At 41.6% G+C, this 22,148-nt stretch overlaps 1 protein-coding gene across 2 annotated transcripts in view; it reads left to right on the top strand.

Moving 5' to 3' along the window:
• Positions 1–16,753, top strand: part of LOC139240315 (cell adhesion molecule CEACAM6-like) — an 85,349-nt gene extending 68,596 nt beyond the window's left edge. The window contains exons 4-11 of one of the 2 annotated variants that reach the window (XM_070868790.1): positions 434–709; positions 805–1,062; positions 4,856–4,979; positions 6,437–6,492; positions 14,808–14,872; positions 15,630–15,671; positions 15,807–15,850; positions 16,172–16,753. In XM_070868790.1, coding sequence (XP_070724891.1) covers positions 434–709; positions 805–1,062; positions 4,856–4,979; positions 6,437–6,492; positions 14,808–14,872; positions 15,630–15,671; positions 15,807–15,850; positions 16,172–16,178 — 872 coding nt within the window. In that variant the 3' untranslated portion in view covers positions 16,179–16,753. The remainder of the gene's footprint in view (positions 1–433; positions 710–804; positions 1,063–4,855; positions 4,980–6,436; positions 6,493–14,807; positions 14,873–15,629; positions 15,672–15,806; positions 15,851–16,171) is intronic. The other variant, XM_070868792.1, reaches the window with a different exon arrangement.
• The last annotated feature ends 5,395 nt before the right edge of the window (positions 16,754–22,148 follow it).

The raw sequence follows: 22,148 nt of genomic DNA, 5'->3' as shown, positions 1-22,148 counted from the left end.
GACTCGAGGGGCTGAATGGCCTCCTCCTGTTCCTATGTTCCTATTTTAACTAAGGTGCCTCTAAAAACCAAGTTGCTCCCAAAGTGTGGCAGTATCTTTAGCCACACTTCATATTCTTCAATATTTTTCGATGTATTCCTCAACCTCACTAATTTATCACCATTTCACATGTTATTTATGTCTTTTTTAGCCGAAAAGACAATTTAAAAGCATCAGTAGCACTCATAACTGCTGATTTTATAGTTACCCATATCTCAGATTTAAATCAGATCTAGTTTGTCTGGTTTCTAATTGAACATTTGATCGAATTGGAATTAAAATCATAAAAGAAGAAAGTCGATTAATTGATGTTGACGAGTTTACTACCCGAACGACCACTGAATGGGGTGTAGAAAATGATGTAACCCCATTTCCTTTTTAATTGTATTTACAGAAAGAGTTTCTAACGTCACTGTATTGGCCAACAATGCAAACCCAGTGGAAAACATGGATACCATTTTACTGACTTGTCACGCTTCGGGCTTTGTACAGTCACGGATTTGGTTTAAGAATAACCGAGCTATCCAGGATAATGACAGAATAAAAACATCTCCGGATAATGTTACACTGACTATAATCAGTGTTAACAGAAACGATTCAGCAACATATAAATGTAATGCAAGCAATGATCTTAGCAGCGACTCCGGAGATATCATCCTGCAAATTAATTGTAAGTACGCAGGGAGCTCAAAAGCACGAATTTGTATTTACTATTAGTGATTAGTTTAGTTACACAAAAACCACATTTTCTTGAATTTTTTGTAGATGGACCAAAAAACGTCGTTATTACACCCACAGGGCCAGTTTGGGTGGAGCTGGGGGAATCTCTCACATTTCACTGTTCTGCCCAATCAGTTCCAGATGGTCAATATGAATGGTACAATGGGAGCAGTCTGTTAAACAAAGGACAAACTTACAACATTGCCTCAATAAGCTCGAATCATGGTGGGAATTATACTTGTCAGGTTGATAACACAATAACCAAAAAAGGCAGCAATGCTTCCATACAGGTAATTGTAACGGGTAAGTACATGCTTCACTATATATTTCACTAAGATCTTTTTAACAGCACTGTAACTCTGTGTGTGTTTTACTTTATGAATCTATACAGTTCTTTCTAAATTAGTAATAAAAGATTGCATTTAAGATTTCTTACGACTATGATTCAAAACTGTAAGACCATTGAGGTTGGATAAGTCCTGAAAACAATACATATAACTTGAGGAATTTACTTCTTGACATGCACCTGTTAATTTAATTTCTCCATCTACATCTATAGCAACAGAAAAACCTTGGTAGCCTTGTAAGATATTCAGGGTCACAGGTCACTCACAGATACCCAAAGGGTCTTAGGAGATATAAGGCAATTTATTAAGGGAGCGATAGTTCAAATATAGTCACACACAACACACAATCAGGATAGACTTAGTCGACATGTGACCGTGACAAATAGCTGTTATTAGCCCCAATCGGATAGATGACTGGTGGCACAAACAGTTCTTATCTTCATCGTCTGCCCTGAAACCCTTTCTGGATTTTTCTTTTATTCTCTTTTTAGGGGTGGGCCTGGTGTAGGATATTGGCAGGACCATTTAACCTATGATATGTCAGATTCTTTGTCTCAACTCTTGGATGAAACCCTCCTCTTCACATCCTCCCAAGTTTGGATTCAGACATGCCATTCGTGACCTTCAGATGTCTGGAGCTGCCTGTTATCAGTTATTTATGTTCACACTGTTCAAGTTGCTTCAGCTATTGTAACATGGAATGAATCATTTAATTCTAACACCAGTCTGAAGAGGCTTTTTGGTCTTGTTGTTTCTTCCAATCCACGATTACTTACAGCCTGCTCTCAAGGACAGTTTATACTGTCCATCAACCATACCAGACTGCTGTTTTACTACAGTTTCTGTTCTACTGTCTCACAAACTCAGTATTTTGCTGCAAGTTTTTTAAAATGTATTTGTTCCTGGTAAGTGCACATTGCTGGCAAGCCCACCTATCCCTATTTGCCCATGAGAAGGATGTGATAGCCTTCTTGAACCACTGTTTGGTATATCTAAGTGGCTTGCTAGACCATTTCAGAGGGCAGTTAAGATTCAACCACACTGCTGTGGGTTGGAGTCACATGTAGGCCAGACCAGGTAAGGACGGCAGATTTCCTTCCGTAAAGGACGGTAGTGAACCAGATGGGTTTTTACAACAATCTGGTAGTTTCATGGTCACCATTACTGATACAGGCTTTTTATTTCAGATTTATTTAATTAACGTCATTTAAGTTCCCCAGCTGCCATAAAGAACATAAGAAATAGGAGCAGGAGTCGGCCATTTAGGCCCTCGAGCCTGCTCCACCATTAAATGTTAGTACGCAGTGTAATCAAACCATTGATTTGTATCTATTATTAGTGATTATTTTATTTATACAAAAAACACATTTTCTTGAATTTTTCAGACATAGAGCAGAGAACGTTATTATTACATCCCCAGGGCCAGTTTGGGTAGAGCTGGGGAAAGCTCTTACATTTCACTGTTCTCCCCTATCAGTCCCAGTTGGTCTATATGAATAGTACAATGGGAACAGTCTGTTAAAGACACGACAAATTTACAACATTGACTCAATTAGCACGAATCATGGTCGGAATTATACTTGTCAGTTTACTAACATCATAACTAATGCAGGAAGTAATGCTTCCATACAGGTAACTGTAAATGGTAAGTACATGCTTCACTGCACGTTACATGAAGAACTTTGGACAGACTTGAAACCCTGAATGAATTTCTTTCATCTATTAGTCTGATGGTTTGTTCGAGCTGAACGGAGGCAAGGGAATTATGTGTAAAATTTTGATTGGGGTGTATTATCCAAGGGCATGCAAACTATCCGAGACGGAATAGTCCAAATAGTGTCGTAGATAATGTAATATGATGTGTAATGTACACAATTCTTAGCCCGTGTAATCAGAATCCTGCACATTCATTATGGCTCTTGGTCTCTGTGTTACTGCTCACTTCACAATGGTGCTATTGAGTCGATCCCCGGAAATAGCTTGTCTCTCATTATCTTAAATCCACAACCGGCCTCCTTTTGTGGCTTCACTGTTCCTGCTATTTCCCCATAACATTTCAACTATTTCTTGACCTGTTTATCTAGCTCCCTATTTGATGTTGTGATTGAATTAGAATCGGTAGCCACTTATTTTCTAGATTCTAATAATCCTTTGCATGAACAATAGGTTATCTGCCCTCTAGTATAACGCTCAGGTTTATGCACAATTTACTGGTTTATAGATCAGTGACAACAGTCTTTCTCCAGCTAGACTCCTTTCACAATATTGAGCTGTTCTATTGTATCTTATCAGAAACGATCTAGTTTATGTCTCCCTGTCTCATTCATATCCTCTCATCGCTTGCATTGCTCGTGAAACCCCAAACTGGAAACCTGACGAAAGTGATGTGTCGATTCATCATCACCTCCTTGATTTTTTTATTAAAGACACATATTAACAAAACTTAGATTCATATTTGTCCCTTTTGCCGAGTTTCCAGTTGCACTACTTCTGTGGAGTTTCCAGTTGAAATCCTGCTTTTAAATATTGTGCAATGGTAACCCAACATCACTCAGTTCCTGTATCCCATACAAAATTTACCATTTAGCTGCGATTTTCCTTTCAGTTATTGGAATGGATAATCAGGAATGGTGTATAATGGGTGGTTACTCCACAATCACCATTTTTACTATTAGCAAGAACTGCAGAGAGTCATCATCATACGTGGTCCCTCGAACGAGGATGACTTGCTTCCACGAGAGTTCACAGATGTTTCAATGAAGGACCCGATGTTTCAGTCCTGAACTCCAGTTGAGGGGGTGGAAGATGCCTGTGCGTGGATTTTTTTTAACGTCTGATGACCGTTGCACATCAGCCACCACACGGGCTTGACAGAGCTAGGCCTTTATCCAGTGGCAAGGATTAACCAGGATGACTGGAGACCTGCTCTGCTGCATGGACCTAGTGCGCACACATATCGCAGTGTGGGCTGGCCCGTGCTGCCCCGGGCCCTCGGCTCTTCTGGGCCCCATACCCTCATTTGCCGCACCTCTGCATGCCTGACACAAGGCTCCCAAAGCAAGCGCTTTACTCGGATCTTCTACACAGCAAACGAGCCCCAGGTGGGCAGAGGAAATGTTTCAAGGACACCCTCAAAGCCTCCTTGATAAAATGCAATGTCCCCACCGACACCTGGGAATCCCTAGCCAAAGACCACCCTAAGTGGAGGAAGAGCATCTGGGAGGGCACTGAGCACCTCGAGTCTCGTCGCCGAAAGCATGCAGAAAGCAAGCGCAGGCAACTGAAGGAGCGTGCGGCAAACCAGTCTTCCCACCCACCCTTTCCTTCAACAATTGTCTGCCCCACCTGTGACAGAGACTGTAATTCCTGTATTGGACTGTTCAGTCACCTGGGAACTCACTTTGAGAGTGGAAGCAAGTCTTCCTCGATTTTGAAGGACTGGCTATGAAGTCAACATGCAGAGAGTAACTAGATGGGTATGGTGGAATCAACTGCATAGGGACTGAACCAGCATGTCGGTCATGGAGTTGCCCAGAGTTATATCTGAAAGGGAGAATATTAGATGTGTAGGATTCAGCTATTGACCCATTTTATTCATTGTAACCAGTCAAACTTGGAAACAGTCAAACACTATGACAATAAGATCTGAACTATATATTTCTCTTACCATTCCACATTGCTAGCGTAGTGCAATTGTATCTGGTGTGGGAACATTATTGTTCATTAATTGGTCTGATTTTGTTTTTCAGATCAAACCAGTCGGGACAATAATATGAGCAGTGGCGCCATAGCAGGGATCGTGATTGCTGCAATTCTTACTGTGGGTTTGATCAGTGGGATCAGTGCATGGTCGGTCAAAAGGAAAGCCGGCGGGTAAATATAGTATTGACATTTTATCTGCACATTTAATAGTTTCGTCAAAGCCCAGTGAATTGACTTTAAGTAGGTTAGTAAAATCTGTTTCCAAATATTTGTATATCACAAATGCTTGTAGTTGAAGGCATGTTTCCACAGTAAATATTAATTGTTGTTTCCGGATTGATACCAATCTGCCTCTATAAACTCCTCACACTGTAATTACACCCTCCCTGCACTGTTGGTGCTCCAGTGCCTTAGCTTTGCGTCTCCAATTCCTGAAGCTGTCGTACAGAGAAACGTCGAGGTTTCCACCAATTTTAATCTGCTTCCAAAATAGCCCTATATTTTGATATTTGACTATAAACAATAATTTACATGTTAGCTTACAAATAGGGACACAATGTAGGGCTTCATAATGTTAACCTGATTAATATCTCCATCTCCTGATCCAATTATTTGCCATGATCATCATAGGCAGTTCCTCGGAATCGAGGAAGACTTGCTTCCACTCTTAACATGAGTTCTTAGGCGGCTGTGCAGTCCAATACGAGAACCACAGTCTCTGTCACAGATGGGCAGATAGTCATTGAGGGGAAGGGTGGGCAGCGAGCCTCGTTGTCCACATGCTCCTTCTGCTGCCTGCGCTTGATTTCTGCATGCTCTCGGCGACAATACTCGAGGAGCTCAGCGCCCTCCCGGATGCACTTCCTCCACTTATGGCGGTCTATGGCCAGGGACTCCCAGGTGTCACTGGGGATGTCACACTTTATCAGGGAGGCTTTGAGGGTGTCCTTGTAATGTTTCCTCTGCCTGCCTTTGGCTTGTTTGCCGTGGACGAGTTCCGAGTGGAACGCTTGCTTTGGGAGTCTCGTGTCTGGCATGCGAATAATGTGGCCTGCCCAGCGGAGCTGATCAAGTGTGGTCAGTGCTTCAATGCTGGGGATGTTGGCCTGGATGAGGTCACTAATGTTTATGTGTCTGTCCTCATAGGGGATTTGTAGGATCTTGCGGAGACATCGCTGGTGGTATTTCTCCAGCGACTTGAGGTGTCTACTGTACATGGTCCACGTCTCTGAGCCATACAGGAGGGCGGGTATTACTACGGCCCGGTAGACCATGAGCTTGGTGACAGTTTTGAGGGCCTGGTCTTCAAACACTCTTTTTCTCATGCGGCCGAAGGCTGCACTGGTGCACTGGAGACGGTGCTGGATCAGTCTGTCAAACAGGATTCCAACTCACTATCTTTCATTTTAATAGAACTCTCCCACTCTTCACTCAAAGTCTGGACTCCTGACGTGGCGAGCAACTCGTATTCATGAAATTTTCTGCTCCCCGTCAGAATAAAACAGTTTTCATTAATAGTTGGCCATGAATTAATATAATTTTTGTTGCAGATCATGTTTAATGAACTATTGCAATAACATATACTGCTGAAAAGTTCACGTTTTGTGCATTCTGCAACATTTATTTAGGATGAGCGGTCAAGCGCAGGGGCAAAATGATGCGAACATTAGTTCACCAGTTAACGGTAAGTGAAATACTTGAGCATTTCCAGGCTGCTGTGCCAATGCAGGTTGTAACAGTTTTTCTTGATTTGAAATTAACTTAACTGACTATATATCATACAGATTTTGAAGCTTTATCCTGGCACCTAAATGAAAAGTAGCTAAAGGAAGATAAACTTGGATTTATATAGCGCCTTTCACAACCATCGGACTTCTCAAAGTGCTTTACAACCAATGATGTACATTTGGAGTGCAGCCACTGTTGTAATGAGGGAAATATTCAGGCAACAATATCCGTTTTATGCTTTGCAGATGAAGTAATTGCAGAGCATGCTTAATGCTAGTTTGAACAAAAAAATTACATAGAATTGCATGGAGCATATAGCACAGAAATAGTCTGTGCTCGCGGTGATGCTCCACTTGAGCTTTCTCCCATTCTTCCTTATCTGACTCAATCAGCATAACTCTCTATTCCCCGGGCTTTCACATGCTTCCCGTTAGATGCAATAAGCATGTTTAGCCCAGTGTTCTGTTTAGCATACCTTTTCAACACAAGACAAAGATGCGAATGGTGAAAGGAAACAAACCTTTAATCAAATTACAACTTAATGAAAATCCATTTACTTTGATAAGGTCCAATCTCTGTTTCTCTATCCATGAACAAAATGTTGAATCATTGTGGGTGGAGATTAGAGATAGTAAGAGGAAAAAGTCACTGGTGGGCGTAGTTTTTAGGCCCCCAAATAATAACTTCACGGTGGGGCGGGCAATAATCAAGGGAATAATGGAGGCATGTGAAAAAGGAACGGCAGTAGTCATGGAGGATTTTAACCTACATATCGATTGGTCAACTCAAATCGCACGGGGTAGCCTGGAGGAGGAATTCATAGAATGCATACGGGATTGTTTCTTAAAACAGTATGTAACAGAACCTACAAGGGAGCAAGCTATCTTAGATCTGGTCCTGTGTAATGAGACAGGAAAAATAAACGATCTCCTAGTAAAAGATCCTCTCGGAATGAGTGATCACAGTATGGTTGAATTTATAATACAGATTGAGGGTGAGGAAGTTGTGTCAGAAACGAGCGTACTATGCTTAAACAAAGGGGACTACAGTGGGATGAGAGCAGAGTTGGCTAAAGTAGACTGGAAACACAGACTAAACGGTGGCACAATTGAGGAACAGTGGAGGACTTTTAAGGAGCTCTTTCATAGTGTGCAACAAAAATATATTCCAGTGAAAAAGAAGGGCGGTAAGAGAAGGGATAACCAGCCATGGATAACCAAGGAAATAAAGGAGAGTATCAAATCAAAGACCAATGCGTATAAGGTGGCCAAGGTTAGTGGGAAACTAGAAGATTGGGAAAATTTTAAACAACAGCAAAGAATGACTAAAAAAGCAATAAAGAAAGGAAAGATAGATTTCGAAGGTAAACTTGTGCAAAACATAAAAACAGATAGTAAAAGCTTTTACAGATATATAAAACGGAAGAGTGACTAAAGTAAATGTTGGTCCCTTAGAAGATGAAAAGGGGGATTTAATAATGGGAAATGTGGAAATGGCTGAGACTTTAAACAATTACTTTGCTTCGGTCTTCACAGTGGAAGACACAAAAACCATGCCAAAAATTGCTGGTCACGGGAATGTGGGAAGGGAGGACCTTGAGACAATCACTATCACTAGGGGGGTAGTGCTGGACAGGCTAATGGGACTCAAGGTAGACAAGTCCTCTGGTCATGATGAAATGCATCGCAGGGTATTAAAAGAGATGGCGGAAGTTATAGCAGATGCATTCGTTATAATCTACCAAAATTCTCTAGACTCTGGGGAGGTACCAGCGGATTGGAAAGCAGCTAATGTAACGCCTCTGTTTAAAAAAGGGGGCAGACAAAAGGCAGGTAACTATAGGCCAGTTAGTTTAACATCTGTAGTGGGGAAAATGCTTGAAACTATCATTAAGGAAGAAATAGTGGGACATCTAGATAGGAATAGTGCAATCAAGCAGACGCAGCATGGATTCATGAAGGAGAAATCATGTTTAACTAAATTACTAGATTTCTTTGAGGATATAACAAGCATGGTGGATAGAAGTGTACCGATGGATGTGGTGTATTTAGATTTCCATAAGGCATTCGATAAGGTGCCACACAAAAGGTTACTGCAGAAAATAGAGGTACGCGGAGTCAGAGGAAATGTATTAGCATGGATAGAGAATTGGCTGGCGAACAGAAAGCAGAGAGTCGGGATAAATGGATCCTTTTCGGGTTAGAAATCGGTGGTTAGTGGTGTGTCACAGGGATCGGTGCTGGGACCACAACTGTTTACAATATACATAGATGACCTGGAAGAGGGGACAGAGTGTAGTGTCACAAAATTTGCAGATGACACTAAGGTTAGTGGGAAAGCGGGTTGTGTAGAGGACACAGAGAGGCTGCAAAGAGATTTGGATAGGTTAAGCGAATGGGCGAAGGTTTGGCAGATGGAACACAATGTCGGAAAGTGTGTGGTCATCCACCTTGGGAAAAAAAACAGTAAAAGGGAATCTTATTTGAATGGGGAGAAATTACAACATGCTGAGATGCAGAGGGACCTGGGGGTCCTTGTGCATGAATCCCAAAAAGTTAGTTAGCAGGTGCAGCAGGTAATCAGGAAGGCGAATGGAATGTTGGCCTTCATTGCGAGAGGGATGGAGTACAAAAGCAGGGAGGTCCTGCTGCAACTGTATAGGGTATTGGTAAGGCCGCACCTGGAGTACTGCATGCAGTTTTGGTCACCTTACTAAAGGAAGGATATACTGGCTTTGAAGTGGGTACAGAGACGATTCACTAGGCTGATTCCAGAGATGAGGGTGTTACCTTATGATGAAAGATTGAGTAGACTGGGTCTTTACTCGTTGGAGTTCAGAAGGATGAGGGGTGATCTTATAGAAACATTTAAAATCATGAAAGGGATAGACAAGATAGAGGCAGAGAGGTTGTTTCCACTGGTAGGGGAGGCTAGAACTAGGGGGCACAGCCTCAAAATACGGGGGAGCCAATTTAAAACCGAGTTGAGAAGGAATTTCTTCTCCCAGAGGGTTGTGAATCTGTGGAATTCTCTGCCCAAGGAAGCAGTTGAGGCTAGCTCATTGAATGTATTCAAGTTACAGATAGATAGATTTTTAACCAATAAGGGAATTAAGGGTTACGGGGAGAGGGCAGGTAAGTGGAGTTGAGTCCATGGCCAGATCAGCCATGATCTTATTGAATGGCGGAGCAGGCTCGAAGAGCTAGATGGCCTACGCCTGTTCCTAATTCTTATGTTCTTATTTCCCTGTGATGGTCTCAGCATGCAGAGACTTGTGCAGTCCTTGTATCAGCTCAGGGGCTGATAGATTTTTACAGAGATACAGAATGAACAAGGAGATGGAAACTTTCCTGAAGCTAAAACATTGATTTTGTTTATTCATTGGGTGCTCGACTAACACTCAAATTATGAAGAATTGGGGTAAGTTTGCCATTCTGCCGCAGCATAAAAGTGGTGATATCTGGATTTATATGGAGAAATGTAAAACAGGCTTCCAACTCGCTATCTTTCATTTTATTTCATCTATGCAAATCTAAATTATTCCCAATGTTTAGTAGTCTCTCCTACATTTCATTCATTGTTTAAGTCTGTTCCAACGGCACCGTTTTACTGTAAAATAGAATTTATGATGCAGCAGCCTTGAATTTGATAAGCAGAGAATCCACTGAAAATTCTGTACCAGAAAGGAAATCCAACAAAGCTGCAATTTCTTATCATGTAAATCAATTGTTCTGTGTAATTCCATTGGAATCTACAATGGTTCATTGATTGAGGAAGGATTTTTGGCTTCGCATTGCGAGTGGAGGAGATTTACAAGAATTATACCAATGATGGGGAATTCAGTTCTGCAGAGAGACTGGAGAAGCTGAAGCAGAGAAGCTGATGTGGAGATTTAAGAGGTGTTCAAAAAAAGTGAAATACTTTGACAGAGTAAATAGGGAGAGACTGATTCCAGTGGTAAAAGTAAGCAGAGGACATAGATTCAAGGTAATTGTCAAAAGAGACAGATGTGTGATGAGGAGATATTTATTCATGCACTGAGCTGTTATGATAGAAACATAGAAACATAGAAAATAGGTGCAGGAGGAGGCCATTCAGCCCTTCGAGCCTGCACCACCATTCAATAAGATCATGGCTGATCATTCCCTCAGTACCCCTTTTCTGCTTTCTCTCCATACCCCTTGATCCCTTTAGCCGTAAGGGCCATATCTAACTCCCTCTTGAATATATCCAATGAACTGGCATCAACAAATCTCTATGATAGGGAATTCCACAGGTTAACAACTCTCTCAGTGACGACGTTTCTCCTCATCTCAGTCCTAAATGGCTTACCCTTTATCCTCAGACTATGTCCCCTTGTTCTGGAATTCCCCAACATCGGGAACATTCTTCCTGCATCTAACCTGTCCAGTCCCGTCAGAATTTTATATGTTTCAATGAGATCCCCTCTCATCCTTCTAAACTCCAGTGAATACAGGCCCAGTCGATCCAGTCTCTCCTCATATGTCAGTCCGGCCATCATGGGAATCAGTCTGACGAACCTTTGAAGACAGAATATTATCTGAATGGCGCCAGATTAGGAAAAGGGGAGGTGCAACGAGACCTGGGTGTCATGGTTCATCAGTCATTGAAAGTTGGCATGCAGGTACAGGAGGCAGTGAAGAAGGCAAATGATATGTTGGCCTTCATAGCTAGGGGATTTGAGTATAGGAGCAGGGAGGTCTTTCTGCAGTTGTACAGGGCCTTGGTGAGGCCTCACCTGGAATATTGTGTTCAGTTTTGGTCTCCGAATATGAGGAAGGACATTCTTGCTATTGAGGGATAACCTCACATTTATCCACATTATACTGCATCTGCCATGCGTTTGCCCACTCACCTAACTTGTCCAAATCACCCTGCAGCCCCTTCGCGTCCTCCTCACAGCTCACACCACCACCCAGCTTAGTGTCATCTGCAAACTTTGAGCTATTACACTCAATTCCTTCATCTAAATCATTAATGTATATTGTAAAGAGCTGGGGTCCCAGCACTGAGCCCTGCGGCACCCCATTAGTCACTGCCTTCCATTCTGAAAAGGACCCGTTTATCCCGACTCTCTGCTTCCTGTCTGCCAACGAGTTCTCTATCCACGTCAGTACTTTACCCCAATACCATGTGCTTTAATTTTGCACACCTATCTCTTGTGTGGGACCTTGTCAAAAGCTTTTTGAAAGTCCAAATACACCGCATCAACTGGTTCTCCCTTGTCCACACTACTGGAAAAGATTTGTCAAGCATGATTTCCCTTTCATAAATCCATGCGAACTTGGACCGATCCCTGTCACCGCTTTCCAAATGCGTTACTATTTCATCTTTAATAATTGATTCCAACATTTTCCCCACTACTGATGTCAGGCTAACCGGTCTATAATTACCCATTTTCTCTCTCCCTCCTTTCTTAAAAAGTGGTGTTACATTAACTACCCTCCAGTCCATAGGAACTGATTCAGAGTCGATAGACTGTTGGAAAATGAACACTAACGCATCCACTATTTCTAGGGCCACTTCCTTAAGTACTCTGGGATGCTGACCATCAGGCCCTGGGGATTTATCGGCCTTCAATCCAATCAATTTCCCGAACACAATTTCCCACCTAATACGGATTTCCTTCAGTTCTTCCTTCTCACTGGACCCTCAGTCCCTAATATTTCTGGACGGTTATTTGTGTCTTCCTTCGTGAAGACAGAACCAAAGTATTTGTTCAACTGGTCAGCCATTTCTTTGTTTCCCATTATAAATTTACCTGAATCTGACTGCAAGGGACCTACGTTTGTCTTCACTAATCTTTTTCTCTTCACATATCTATAGAAGCTTTTGCAGTCAGTTTTTATGATACCAGCAAGCTTCCTCTCGTACTCTATTTCCCTCCTCCTAATTAAACCCTTTGTCCTCCTCTGCTGAATTATAAAATTCTCCCAGTCCTCAAGTTTGCTGCTTTTTCTGGCCAATTTATATGCCGCTTCCTTGGATTTAACACTATCCTTAATTTCCCTTGTTAGCCACGGTTGAGCCACCTTCCCAGTTTTATTTTTACTCCAGACAGGGATGTACAATTGTTGAAGTACATCCATGTGATCGTTAAATGTTTCCCATTGCCTATCGACTGTCAATCCTTTAAGTATCATTCGCCAGTCTATTCCAGCCAATTCACGTCTCATACCATCGAAGTTACCTTTCCTTAAGTTCAGGACCCGAGTCTCTGAATTAACTGTGTCACTCTCCATCTTAATAAATAATTCTACCATATTATGGTCACTCTTCCCCAAGGGCCTCGCACAACAAGATTGCTAATTAGTCCTTTCTCATTACACATCACCCAGTCTAGGATGGCCAGCCCTCTAGTTGATTCCTCGACATATTGGTCTAGAAAACCATCCCTAATACACTCCAGGAAATCCTCCTCCACCACATTGCTACCAGTTTGGTTAGCCCAATCAATATGTAGATTAAAGTTGCCCATGATAACTGCTGTACCTTTATTGCAAGCATCCCTAATTTCTTGTTTGATGCTGTCCCCAACCTCACTACTACTGTTTGGTAGTCTGTACACAACTCCCACGCACGTTTTCTGCCCTTTGCAAAAGCTCCACCCATACCGATTCCACATCATCCAAGCTAATGTCCTTCCTTACTATTGATCTGGATTGCACAGACTGAAATGCTGCTGGAATCAGATTCATTGGCAACTTTCAAAAGGGAATTCGATAAACACTTGATAGGGAAAAAATTGTCAGAGCAATAGGTAAACCGGGCAGGGAACCAGATTAATTGGATAGCTCTTTATTGGATAATTAATACAGGAGATAAAACATATCCAGGCTTTCGACCAGTCAGCTGAACATCGGTGGTAGGAAAACTAATGGAATTCCTACTAAAGGAGAACATAGAAGAACATCTTGAAACCAAATATATATTAATGAATAGTCAGCATGGATCTCAAAAGGAAAATTCATGCTTGACCAATCTCATTGAATGTTTTGAAGAGGTAACAGAGAGTTTAGACATGGGTAATGGAGTAGATGTAACTGATTCATATTTTTAAATGGCCTTCGATAAGGTGCCACATAACAGATTAATGAATAAGGTCAGAGAATGAGCAATCTGTAAGTAACACAATGGACAGCGAGTGGGCTTTAAGACAGAAAGCAGAGATTAGAGGTAAAGGGTAGCTATTCAGAGAGGCAGAAGGTGAATAGTGCTGTTCCACAAGGATCAGTGCTGGGACCAGTGTTGATCACAATTTTAAATTGATGAATTAGATTTTGGAATCAAAAACGCAACTTCTAAATTTGCGGATGACACCAAATTTTGTGGACAGTTAATACTGAACATAACTGCCACAAATTATAGGAATACATCAAGAAACTTGCAGATAATGTGTATAATTGGAAAATAAATTTCAACGCAGATAAATGTGAGATATTTCATATTGGTGAGAAAAAAAAGAGATCACATATTACTTGGAAAATCTGAAATTAAATGTGATGGAAGAGCAAAGAGATCTCGGAGTAAAAATACAAAAATCAATAAAAGTAGAGACATAGTTTTGCAACACTATAAATAACCACCCAAGTACTCGGGTTTATTTTGAAAGGTTTAGAATTGAAAAGTAATGAAGTTATGCTAAACTTGCATCGAACCTTGGTTATACCATAGTTGGAGTACTGTGTACAATTCGAGTCAACATATTATAGAAAGCATATAAAATCACTGGAGAGGGGGAAGAGAATATACGATAGGTATACCATTGTATTTCTGCTGTCAGGGAATGACGAACATACTGTGCCTCTTTTCTCTTCAATAGAGAAGGATGAGGGTTGACCAAATAGCGGTATTTAAAATTATGAAATATTCTGATAGACTAGGCATTACAGTGTGTTATCACTTGTGCGGAGCAAAACTCGGTCCTCAAAATAAGAGAGTGACCAAGAAATCAAAGACGGAATTCAGAAGAAAGTTCTTTACCCAGAAAGTGATGCAATTTTTGGAACTCGTTACCACAGGGAGTGGTTCAAGTGAATAGAATAGATGCATTTAATGTGCGGCTAGATAGGGATATGAGGGAGAAGAGAACAGAGGGTTCTGCTGATCGAGTTAGATGAGGAAAGACGGGAGGAGGCTCGAGAGGAGCGTAACAGCTGGCATGGACTGCTTCGGCCAAATATCCTGTTTCTGTGCCGTATCATTCTATGATTGTATTTTCTGTTGATTAAATAATTTCTATTCCTACAGTCAACTCTGTAACAATCGGTGAGACCTCAGCAGGGACCTATGAAAATATTCCAAGAAAGCAAAAGGTTGGTGCCATTGCATTAATATACTCATCATCATAGGCAGTCCCTTGAAATCGAGGAAGACTTGCTTCCTCTCTAAAAGTGAATTCTCAGGTGACTGAACAGTCCAATATGGGAATTACAGTCTCTGTCACAGGTGGGACAGACAGTGGTGGAAGGAAAGGGTGGATGGGGAGTCTCGTTTGCCTTACGCTCCTTCCACTGCTTGCGTTTGCTTTCTGCATGCTCCCGGTGATGAAACTCGAGGTGCTCAGTGCCCTCCTAGATGCTCTTCCTCCACTTAGGGTGGTTATATTGGTGAGGCCAGTGAACAGAAGGGAATCTACACCTTTTGCAACCATCGAAGTCTTGGTTCCTGTAGTAGCAGTAAACTGGAGTCACAAATAACCCAGAGCAGGATAGGTGTGGCAAGCATCCTTGCCTCAGTGCATTAGTGGACCAGTTGGGTTTTTACAACAATCCAAAAATGTTTCTGGCGCTATACAGAATATTGGGCTGAATTTTCTGTTTTACAACCGAAACGAATATCGTGCGGAGCTTAAAATGGGCATTCGATGCAGTATTGCTCTTGTCCCAACCAGCAATAAAAGTGAAAATTTACCTCCTGCAATTTGGTTTGTGGGATAGATAATGTAAACAAGCTCTTATAATTTTTATCTCAGGATATGTGATGTTATACTAGCCATTATATCTGAAGCATCTACATGTGATTCATGGTGTAACAGTTTCCAATATTTGTCATCTAATTACTTTTGTACAGGAGAGAGCTACGGAACCACTTGATGAAAACTCCACTTACATGGTAAGAAAATTATCTTGTTTATTCTTTAATGTATTCACTTTCATTTTAAAACAAATCATTTCAGTTCTCTTTTGCTGCACTCTATTTCTCGGCCGATCTGTTATCTAAACAGAACCATTTCTTTACTTTTGACAGGGATTACAGCTGCAAGATCAGTCAGTTTACAGTGATCTGATGAGGTATGTGAGTAGATCATTTTACAGCTGATCCACTATACTGGGAAGAAAATGTAGATATTTTTATTGGTTCTCAGGATATGGGTATCACGTGGCAAGGCAGTGTTTATCTCTGATCCCTAGTTGCCCGAAGGGCATTCAATGTCAACCGTGTAGTGTCGGACTGGAGACATGAGAGTGGATAGTGTGTCATGATTATTTTGTGGATGTACATTACAGAAATAATACATTCAGCGGCTTTGTGCAATCTCACATCGAACGTGTTTCACTGTAATTATTCACACAAACTTAGAGTCAACTTTGCCTGTATTTTTGTTCCCGCAGACGTTAACGTTATTGGTGACTCATAGGGCAATGTTGGTTTGTGACTGGCTGCAACAGAAGGTCAACGATTTTGCTGCAAGATACTTCTCTCATCTGTCTCTTAAAGTTAATGCTCTCTGCAACCCCAGCCCCATCCTGAGATTGTCAAGGAGGTATCCTCTATCAACCTCCACTGAGCCATTCCTCATATTCATGATTTCATTCTCCATCTTAAGCCATCTTGCCTTCTCTCCTCTGTTTTCAGTCCCCTTCTGACCTCACTTAACCTCTCGCTAGATGTAAATTCTCTTATTGATATTCATTTCCACCCACAGCGCCGGCCTTGGGGACAATGGTGCTTTGGGCGAACTTGTATTTTGGGTCCCTTTGAGCTGAAGTATGTAGTAGTATCAGCGTGGGTTGTCATTAACAGATTTCAAGTATTTTGCCATCACGTCTGCATCTTTCTTCATTGCAGGCACGAACTGAGCTTTCCGTTTCCTGTTCTGTGCCCCTGGCAGCATCTTTTTAGGTACTTGCGACATTTTGTTTCCTTGCAAGTTTCACGAAATAACAAAAAAACAGAGAACTGCCAGATTACAAAAAATATGTCATGTTATGTTACATCATGTGATTTGCCGACATAAATCAATTTCAAAGCACTGTATCTCTTTATATGGAATGTTCCTGCTACAATCTTTTTCATATTTACACTCCTTTTAACCAGTCCTTTCATTTTATATATAACCACGTTGTCCCAGATGAACATTAACCTTTACCGCCAAAATGCTAGCGTGCAGATACATTTGTGCCTGAACACTTTTCATCGAATTATTACTTTTTATTGTAATTTTTTTCATTATAACCCTCTTGACCCTGACACCCCCTGACCTACGATCCCTGAGCAGGTGGCCACATCGCCAAATCGTAAGTCCGGCCTTGTCCACCCCTCAACCTTGTCATGTCCTCTCTGTCTCCATAGTCTGATTCACAGTCTGTGTACTTCCCTGTATCTCTTCCCAACACAGTCACCTGACCACCAACAAATTCATTTCCTTCTGAGTTTTCTTCTAAAAAATACTGCCCCAAATCAGTGCAAATATCACTTTCAAACCGCGAACTGCATCGCCTTCGGCCTTTCATTCAATATAGTACATCTACAGCTAACGATGAGGAGCAGTGAGAGATCATGGTGGCGGTGCAGCGAATGTTTGTGGCTGAGGTGAGGCGAATGTTTGTGGCGGAGGAGTGGTAAATGAGGGTACAGGGCCCAGAAGAGCCGAGTGCCCAGGGGCAGCCTACACTGCGATATGTGTGCGCTCTAGGTCCGTGCAGCAGAGCTGGTCTCCAGTCGTCCTGGTTAACCCTTGCCACTGGATAAAGGCCGAGCTCTATCAAGCCCGTGTGGTGTCTGATGTGCAACGGTCACCACACGTTAAAAAAATCCATGCACGGGCATCTTTCACCGCTCCAACTGGTGTTCAGGAATGGAATATCGGGTCCTTCATTGAAACATCTGTGAACTCATGCAGAAGCAAGACATCCTCGTTCGAGGGACCGCATATGATGATGACAATCAATACCTCAGCTCCACGTATTATGCCCTTTTCCACAGAAATAACTTTGCGCTTTCCCACCCTAATTGTTCCCCTTGGTACGGCACCAATCTTTGTTTTGTCAGGGTGCAGATGTGAGTGTTTCAGTCACACAACTGTTTGAGTCATCCATCACCAGATCTGGCTGGGCCACATCGAGCCTCATTTTCCTGTGTGAACACTGCCCATTGATCTGGGATAATTCTGGAAAATAACAATACACCTGCACTTTGTTTCACCACTATCGCCAATTTCCTTAAACCTGTATCCCCTGCTCCCTCCACCCTCACCTCCAACTTCAACTGAAAGGAGCTCATGGACTCCATGATCACTAAGATTGAGAACATGTGCTGATTCACTCCACATCTCCTTGCCCACCTGCTTATTGACTGCATAAACAAACGCTATGTACCTGTAAACCTTATTTTAATTTTGTGGAATGTCAAATTATCTTCAAAATAATGAAAATTACGATTTGTAATAAACTTTAAAAAACATGTATTTTTTAATGTTTGTTCATCTTTATTTCAGCTTGACCTGTTTCCCATGTGAGGGCCACTATCTTTGTTTTGCTCTCTGTCACTTTTTTCAAATGTCAGAATAAAAGCAGCTTGTTTACTTCCTGGTTCCCTGTCTGTGAGAATTCGGGTTTGTGATTGGCTGCTTAGACAGTTTTCTGACATCACGGCAGATCGCGCTGTAGAATTGGTACTAAATTCTCACTGATCTCAACAGCACGTCAAAAATAACAAACTTCTCGTGAGTTCTTTGTAGGCAACATTGTTCAGGGCCAGCAGCTTTGCTTCGCTGGTGACCAGAAATTACGGGGCATTGTTTCAAACAAAGGGTGGTAGAAGTTTGGAACTCTCTCCCCAAATAAACAGTAGATGCTAGCTCAATTAATCATTTCAAATCTGAGATTGATAGATTTTTGCTAGCCAAGACTATTCCGTGATATGGAGTCAAGTTGAGTGGATGGAGTTAGGCCACATAATCAGCCATGATCTCATTGAAAGATAGAACGGCCTCATTGGGCTGAATGACCGTCTCATGTTACGATGATTCATACTATTTGGGAAATACACCGATTCTTCATTCTTGGGAATAAAGCGGATCGTTTGGAGCATCAACCTCGGCATGGAAATATTGGGACAAAATGGCCTGTTTCCGTGCTGTAAACATTATAGAGATAATCTCACTATTGCCCATGTTGAACTCCATTTGCCATAGGTTTGCCCACTCATTTAATCGACATCGCCTTCAAAGTTCCTGTTCGCACCAATGCTACTTCGCTTTGGCACTCTTTAACTGTTATCACCTGCAAACTTGGAGATGCATATTTTTATTCCTTCATCCAAGTCATTCGTAAACATGGTTTAAAGTTGAGGCCAAAGAGCATATCCCTGGGGAAAAACCCTTGTCACAATCTGCCAATCGGTGTACCTTTATCACTATTGTCTGTCTCCTCCATCCCAACCAGATTACAGAACAAGATAGAAGTTGAAAATATACTGGAGGCTTTTGTGTCTGTTCTGTTTATTAGTCATTGATTTAACAGAATATTTTGATACATTTTCTGGCAAAATTTATCTTTGATGAACTATACATTCATTATAAGAAGTGATCAAACTTCATGATCATGACAAAGTTGGAAGTGCAATAAATATATAGTGAATTAGAAGCTTTTAACATCTTGTTCATACATAGTGTGAGATTTATTGCAACGGTCAGCTGTCAATGAGGGTTAACCACTTTGTTTGGCTGTTAGTTTATGCGGAAGTTGTACATTATCTATTGTTAACGCTCTCAGAAACATACAGATGTTGTTTTTCTTTAGGAAGTTGGAATTTCCGACTGAAAGCAAGAAGCAACCAACAAATGATAAATCTGTTTTACAATCAGAGAGAAAAACCAAATTGATGTATGTGAAAAAATTAAATGCATTCAAGAGCTTCTTTGAAAAATAATTTCTGTTTTAAAAATACAGAATTGAGCTTTACCAAAACTTTAATCTTCAGCTACCAATCAATCACCATAGGCGTCACTGCACCAGCCACCATGTTGTTATTAACGGCTTCCTCTATCAAAGGCGAGAAACCACAACACAACCGAGCAGCACATTGGGTGACAGGAAAAGTTTCGAAAGAGACACCGCAGCAAATAAAAAAATGTTTTCTACTTTACTGGAATACTAAAAATTTGCAACGGTACATAAACAGATCAGTGTGTCACAATTGTCCTGGTCATGTATCGTAAAAACAATCAGCAGTAAGAGCTAACAGAGACAGAGAAATAAATAGGATCACATCGGATATACGGCACAGAAACAGGCCATGTGTGCAAACATGCCAAGCTGGTATTTATGCTCCACTCGAGCCACCTCCGTCTTTCCTCATCTAACTCTATCAGCATAACCCTCTATTCCCTTCTCACACATATGCTAATCTAGCCTCCCCTTAAAAGCATCTATACTATTCGGTTCAACTATTCCCTGTGGTACCGAGTTCCACATTCTCACCACTCTCTCTGTAAAGAAGTTTCTTCTGAATTCCTTATTTCATTTCTTGGTGACTATCTTGAATTTATGGCTTTCTAGTTATACTCTTCCCCACAAGTGGATACAGTCTCACTGTATATATTCTATCAAAACCTTTCATGATTTTAAAGACTACTATTCAGTCACCACTCAGACTTATTTTTTCAAGTTAATACAGTCCCAGCCTGTTCATCCTTTCCCGATAGGTATACCCTCGCATTTCTGTTATCATCCTTGCAATTCTTCTCTGCACCCTCTCGAGTGCTTCTATATTCTTTCTATACTATGTGGACCAGAATTAAACACAGCACTCCAAATGTTGTCGAATCAAGGATGGATACGACGTCATCATAACTGCACGACTTTTCAATTCTATTCCTTCAGGAATAAACCCTAGTGCCTGGTTTGCTTTGTTGTGATCTTGTGTAATGTGTACTCTGAAATCCCTTTGCTCCTCTACCCCAACCAAACACACACTCTCCAAGTGATAATTGACCTCCCTATTTTTCCTACCAAAATGCAATACCTCACTTTTGAATTTATTTCACCAATAATATGCCCATTGTGCAGGTTTATTAATGTCTTCTTGTAATTTGTTTCCATCCCCCTCAGTATTAACTATTCCCCCAATTTGGTGTCTTCGCAAATTTAGAAATTGTGTTTTTGATTCCAAAGTCGAAATCATCAATATAAATTGTGAACACCAGTGGTCCCAGCACTGATCCTTGTGAAACACCAGTACCCAACTTCTGCCTCTGAATAGCTACCCTTTACCACTACTCTCTGCTTTCTTTCTTGAAACCCGCTAGCTATCCATTCTTCCACTTGTCCCCTATAAGAACATAAGAACATAAGAATTCGGAACTGGAGTAGGCCATCTAGCCCCTCGAGCCTGCTCCGCCATTCAACAAGATCATGGCTGATCTGGCCGTGGACTCAGCTCCACTTACCTGCCCGCTCCCCGTAACCCTTAATTCCCTTATTGGTTAAAAATCTATCTGTGATTTGAATACAATCAATGAGCAAGCCTCAATTGCTTCCTTGGGCAGAGAATTCCACAGATTCACAACCCTCTGGGAGAAGAAATTCCTTCTCAACTCGGTTTTAAATTGGCTCCCCCGTATTTCTAGTCTCCCCGACCAGTGGAAACAACCTCTCTGCCTCTATCTTGTCTATCCCTTTCATGATTTTAAATGTTTCTATAAGATCACCCCTCATCCTTCTGAACTCCAACGAGCAAAGACCCAGTCTACTCAATCTATCATCATAAGGTAACCCCCTCATCTCCGAAATCAGCCGAATGAATCGTCTCTGTACCCCCTCCAAAGCTAGTATATCCTTCCTTAAGTAAGGTGACCAAAACTGCATGCAGTAGTCCAGGTGCAGTCTCACAAATACCCTGTACAGTTGCAGCAGGACCTCCCTGCTTTTGTACTCCATCCCTCTCGCAATGAAGGCCAACATTCCATTCACCTTCCTGATTACCTGCTGCACCTGCAACTAACTTTTTGGGATTCATGCACAAGGACCCCTAGATCCCTCTGCACCGCAGCATGTTGTAATTTCTCCCCATTCAAATAATATTCCCGTTTACTGTTTTTTTTTCTAAGGTGGATGACCTCACATTTTCCGACATTGTATTCCATCTGCCAAACCTTAGCCCATTCGCTTAACCTATCCAAATCTCTTTGCAGCCTCTCTGTGTCCTCCATACAACTCGCTTTCCCACTAATCTTTGTGTCATCTGCAAATTTTGTTACACTACACTCTGTCCCCTCTTCCAGGTCATCTATGTATATTGTAAACAGTTGTGGTCCCAGCACTGATCCCTGTGGTACATCACTAACCACCGATTTCCAACCCAAAA

Source organism: Pristiophorus japonicus, chromosome 31 (genome assembly GCF_044704955.1).
Source record: "Pristiophorus japonicus isolate sPriJap1 chromosome 31, sPriJap1.hap1, whole genome shotgun sequence".
In the NCBI taxonomy this organism is placed as follows: domain Eukaryota; kingdom Metazoa; phylum Chordata; class Chondrichthyes; family Pristiophoridae; genus Pristiophorus; species Pristiophorus japonicus.
The sequence above is the reverse complement of the archived record's forward strand: the minus strand, read 5'-3'. Positions and strand labels throughout refer to the sequence as shown.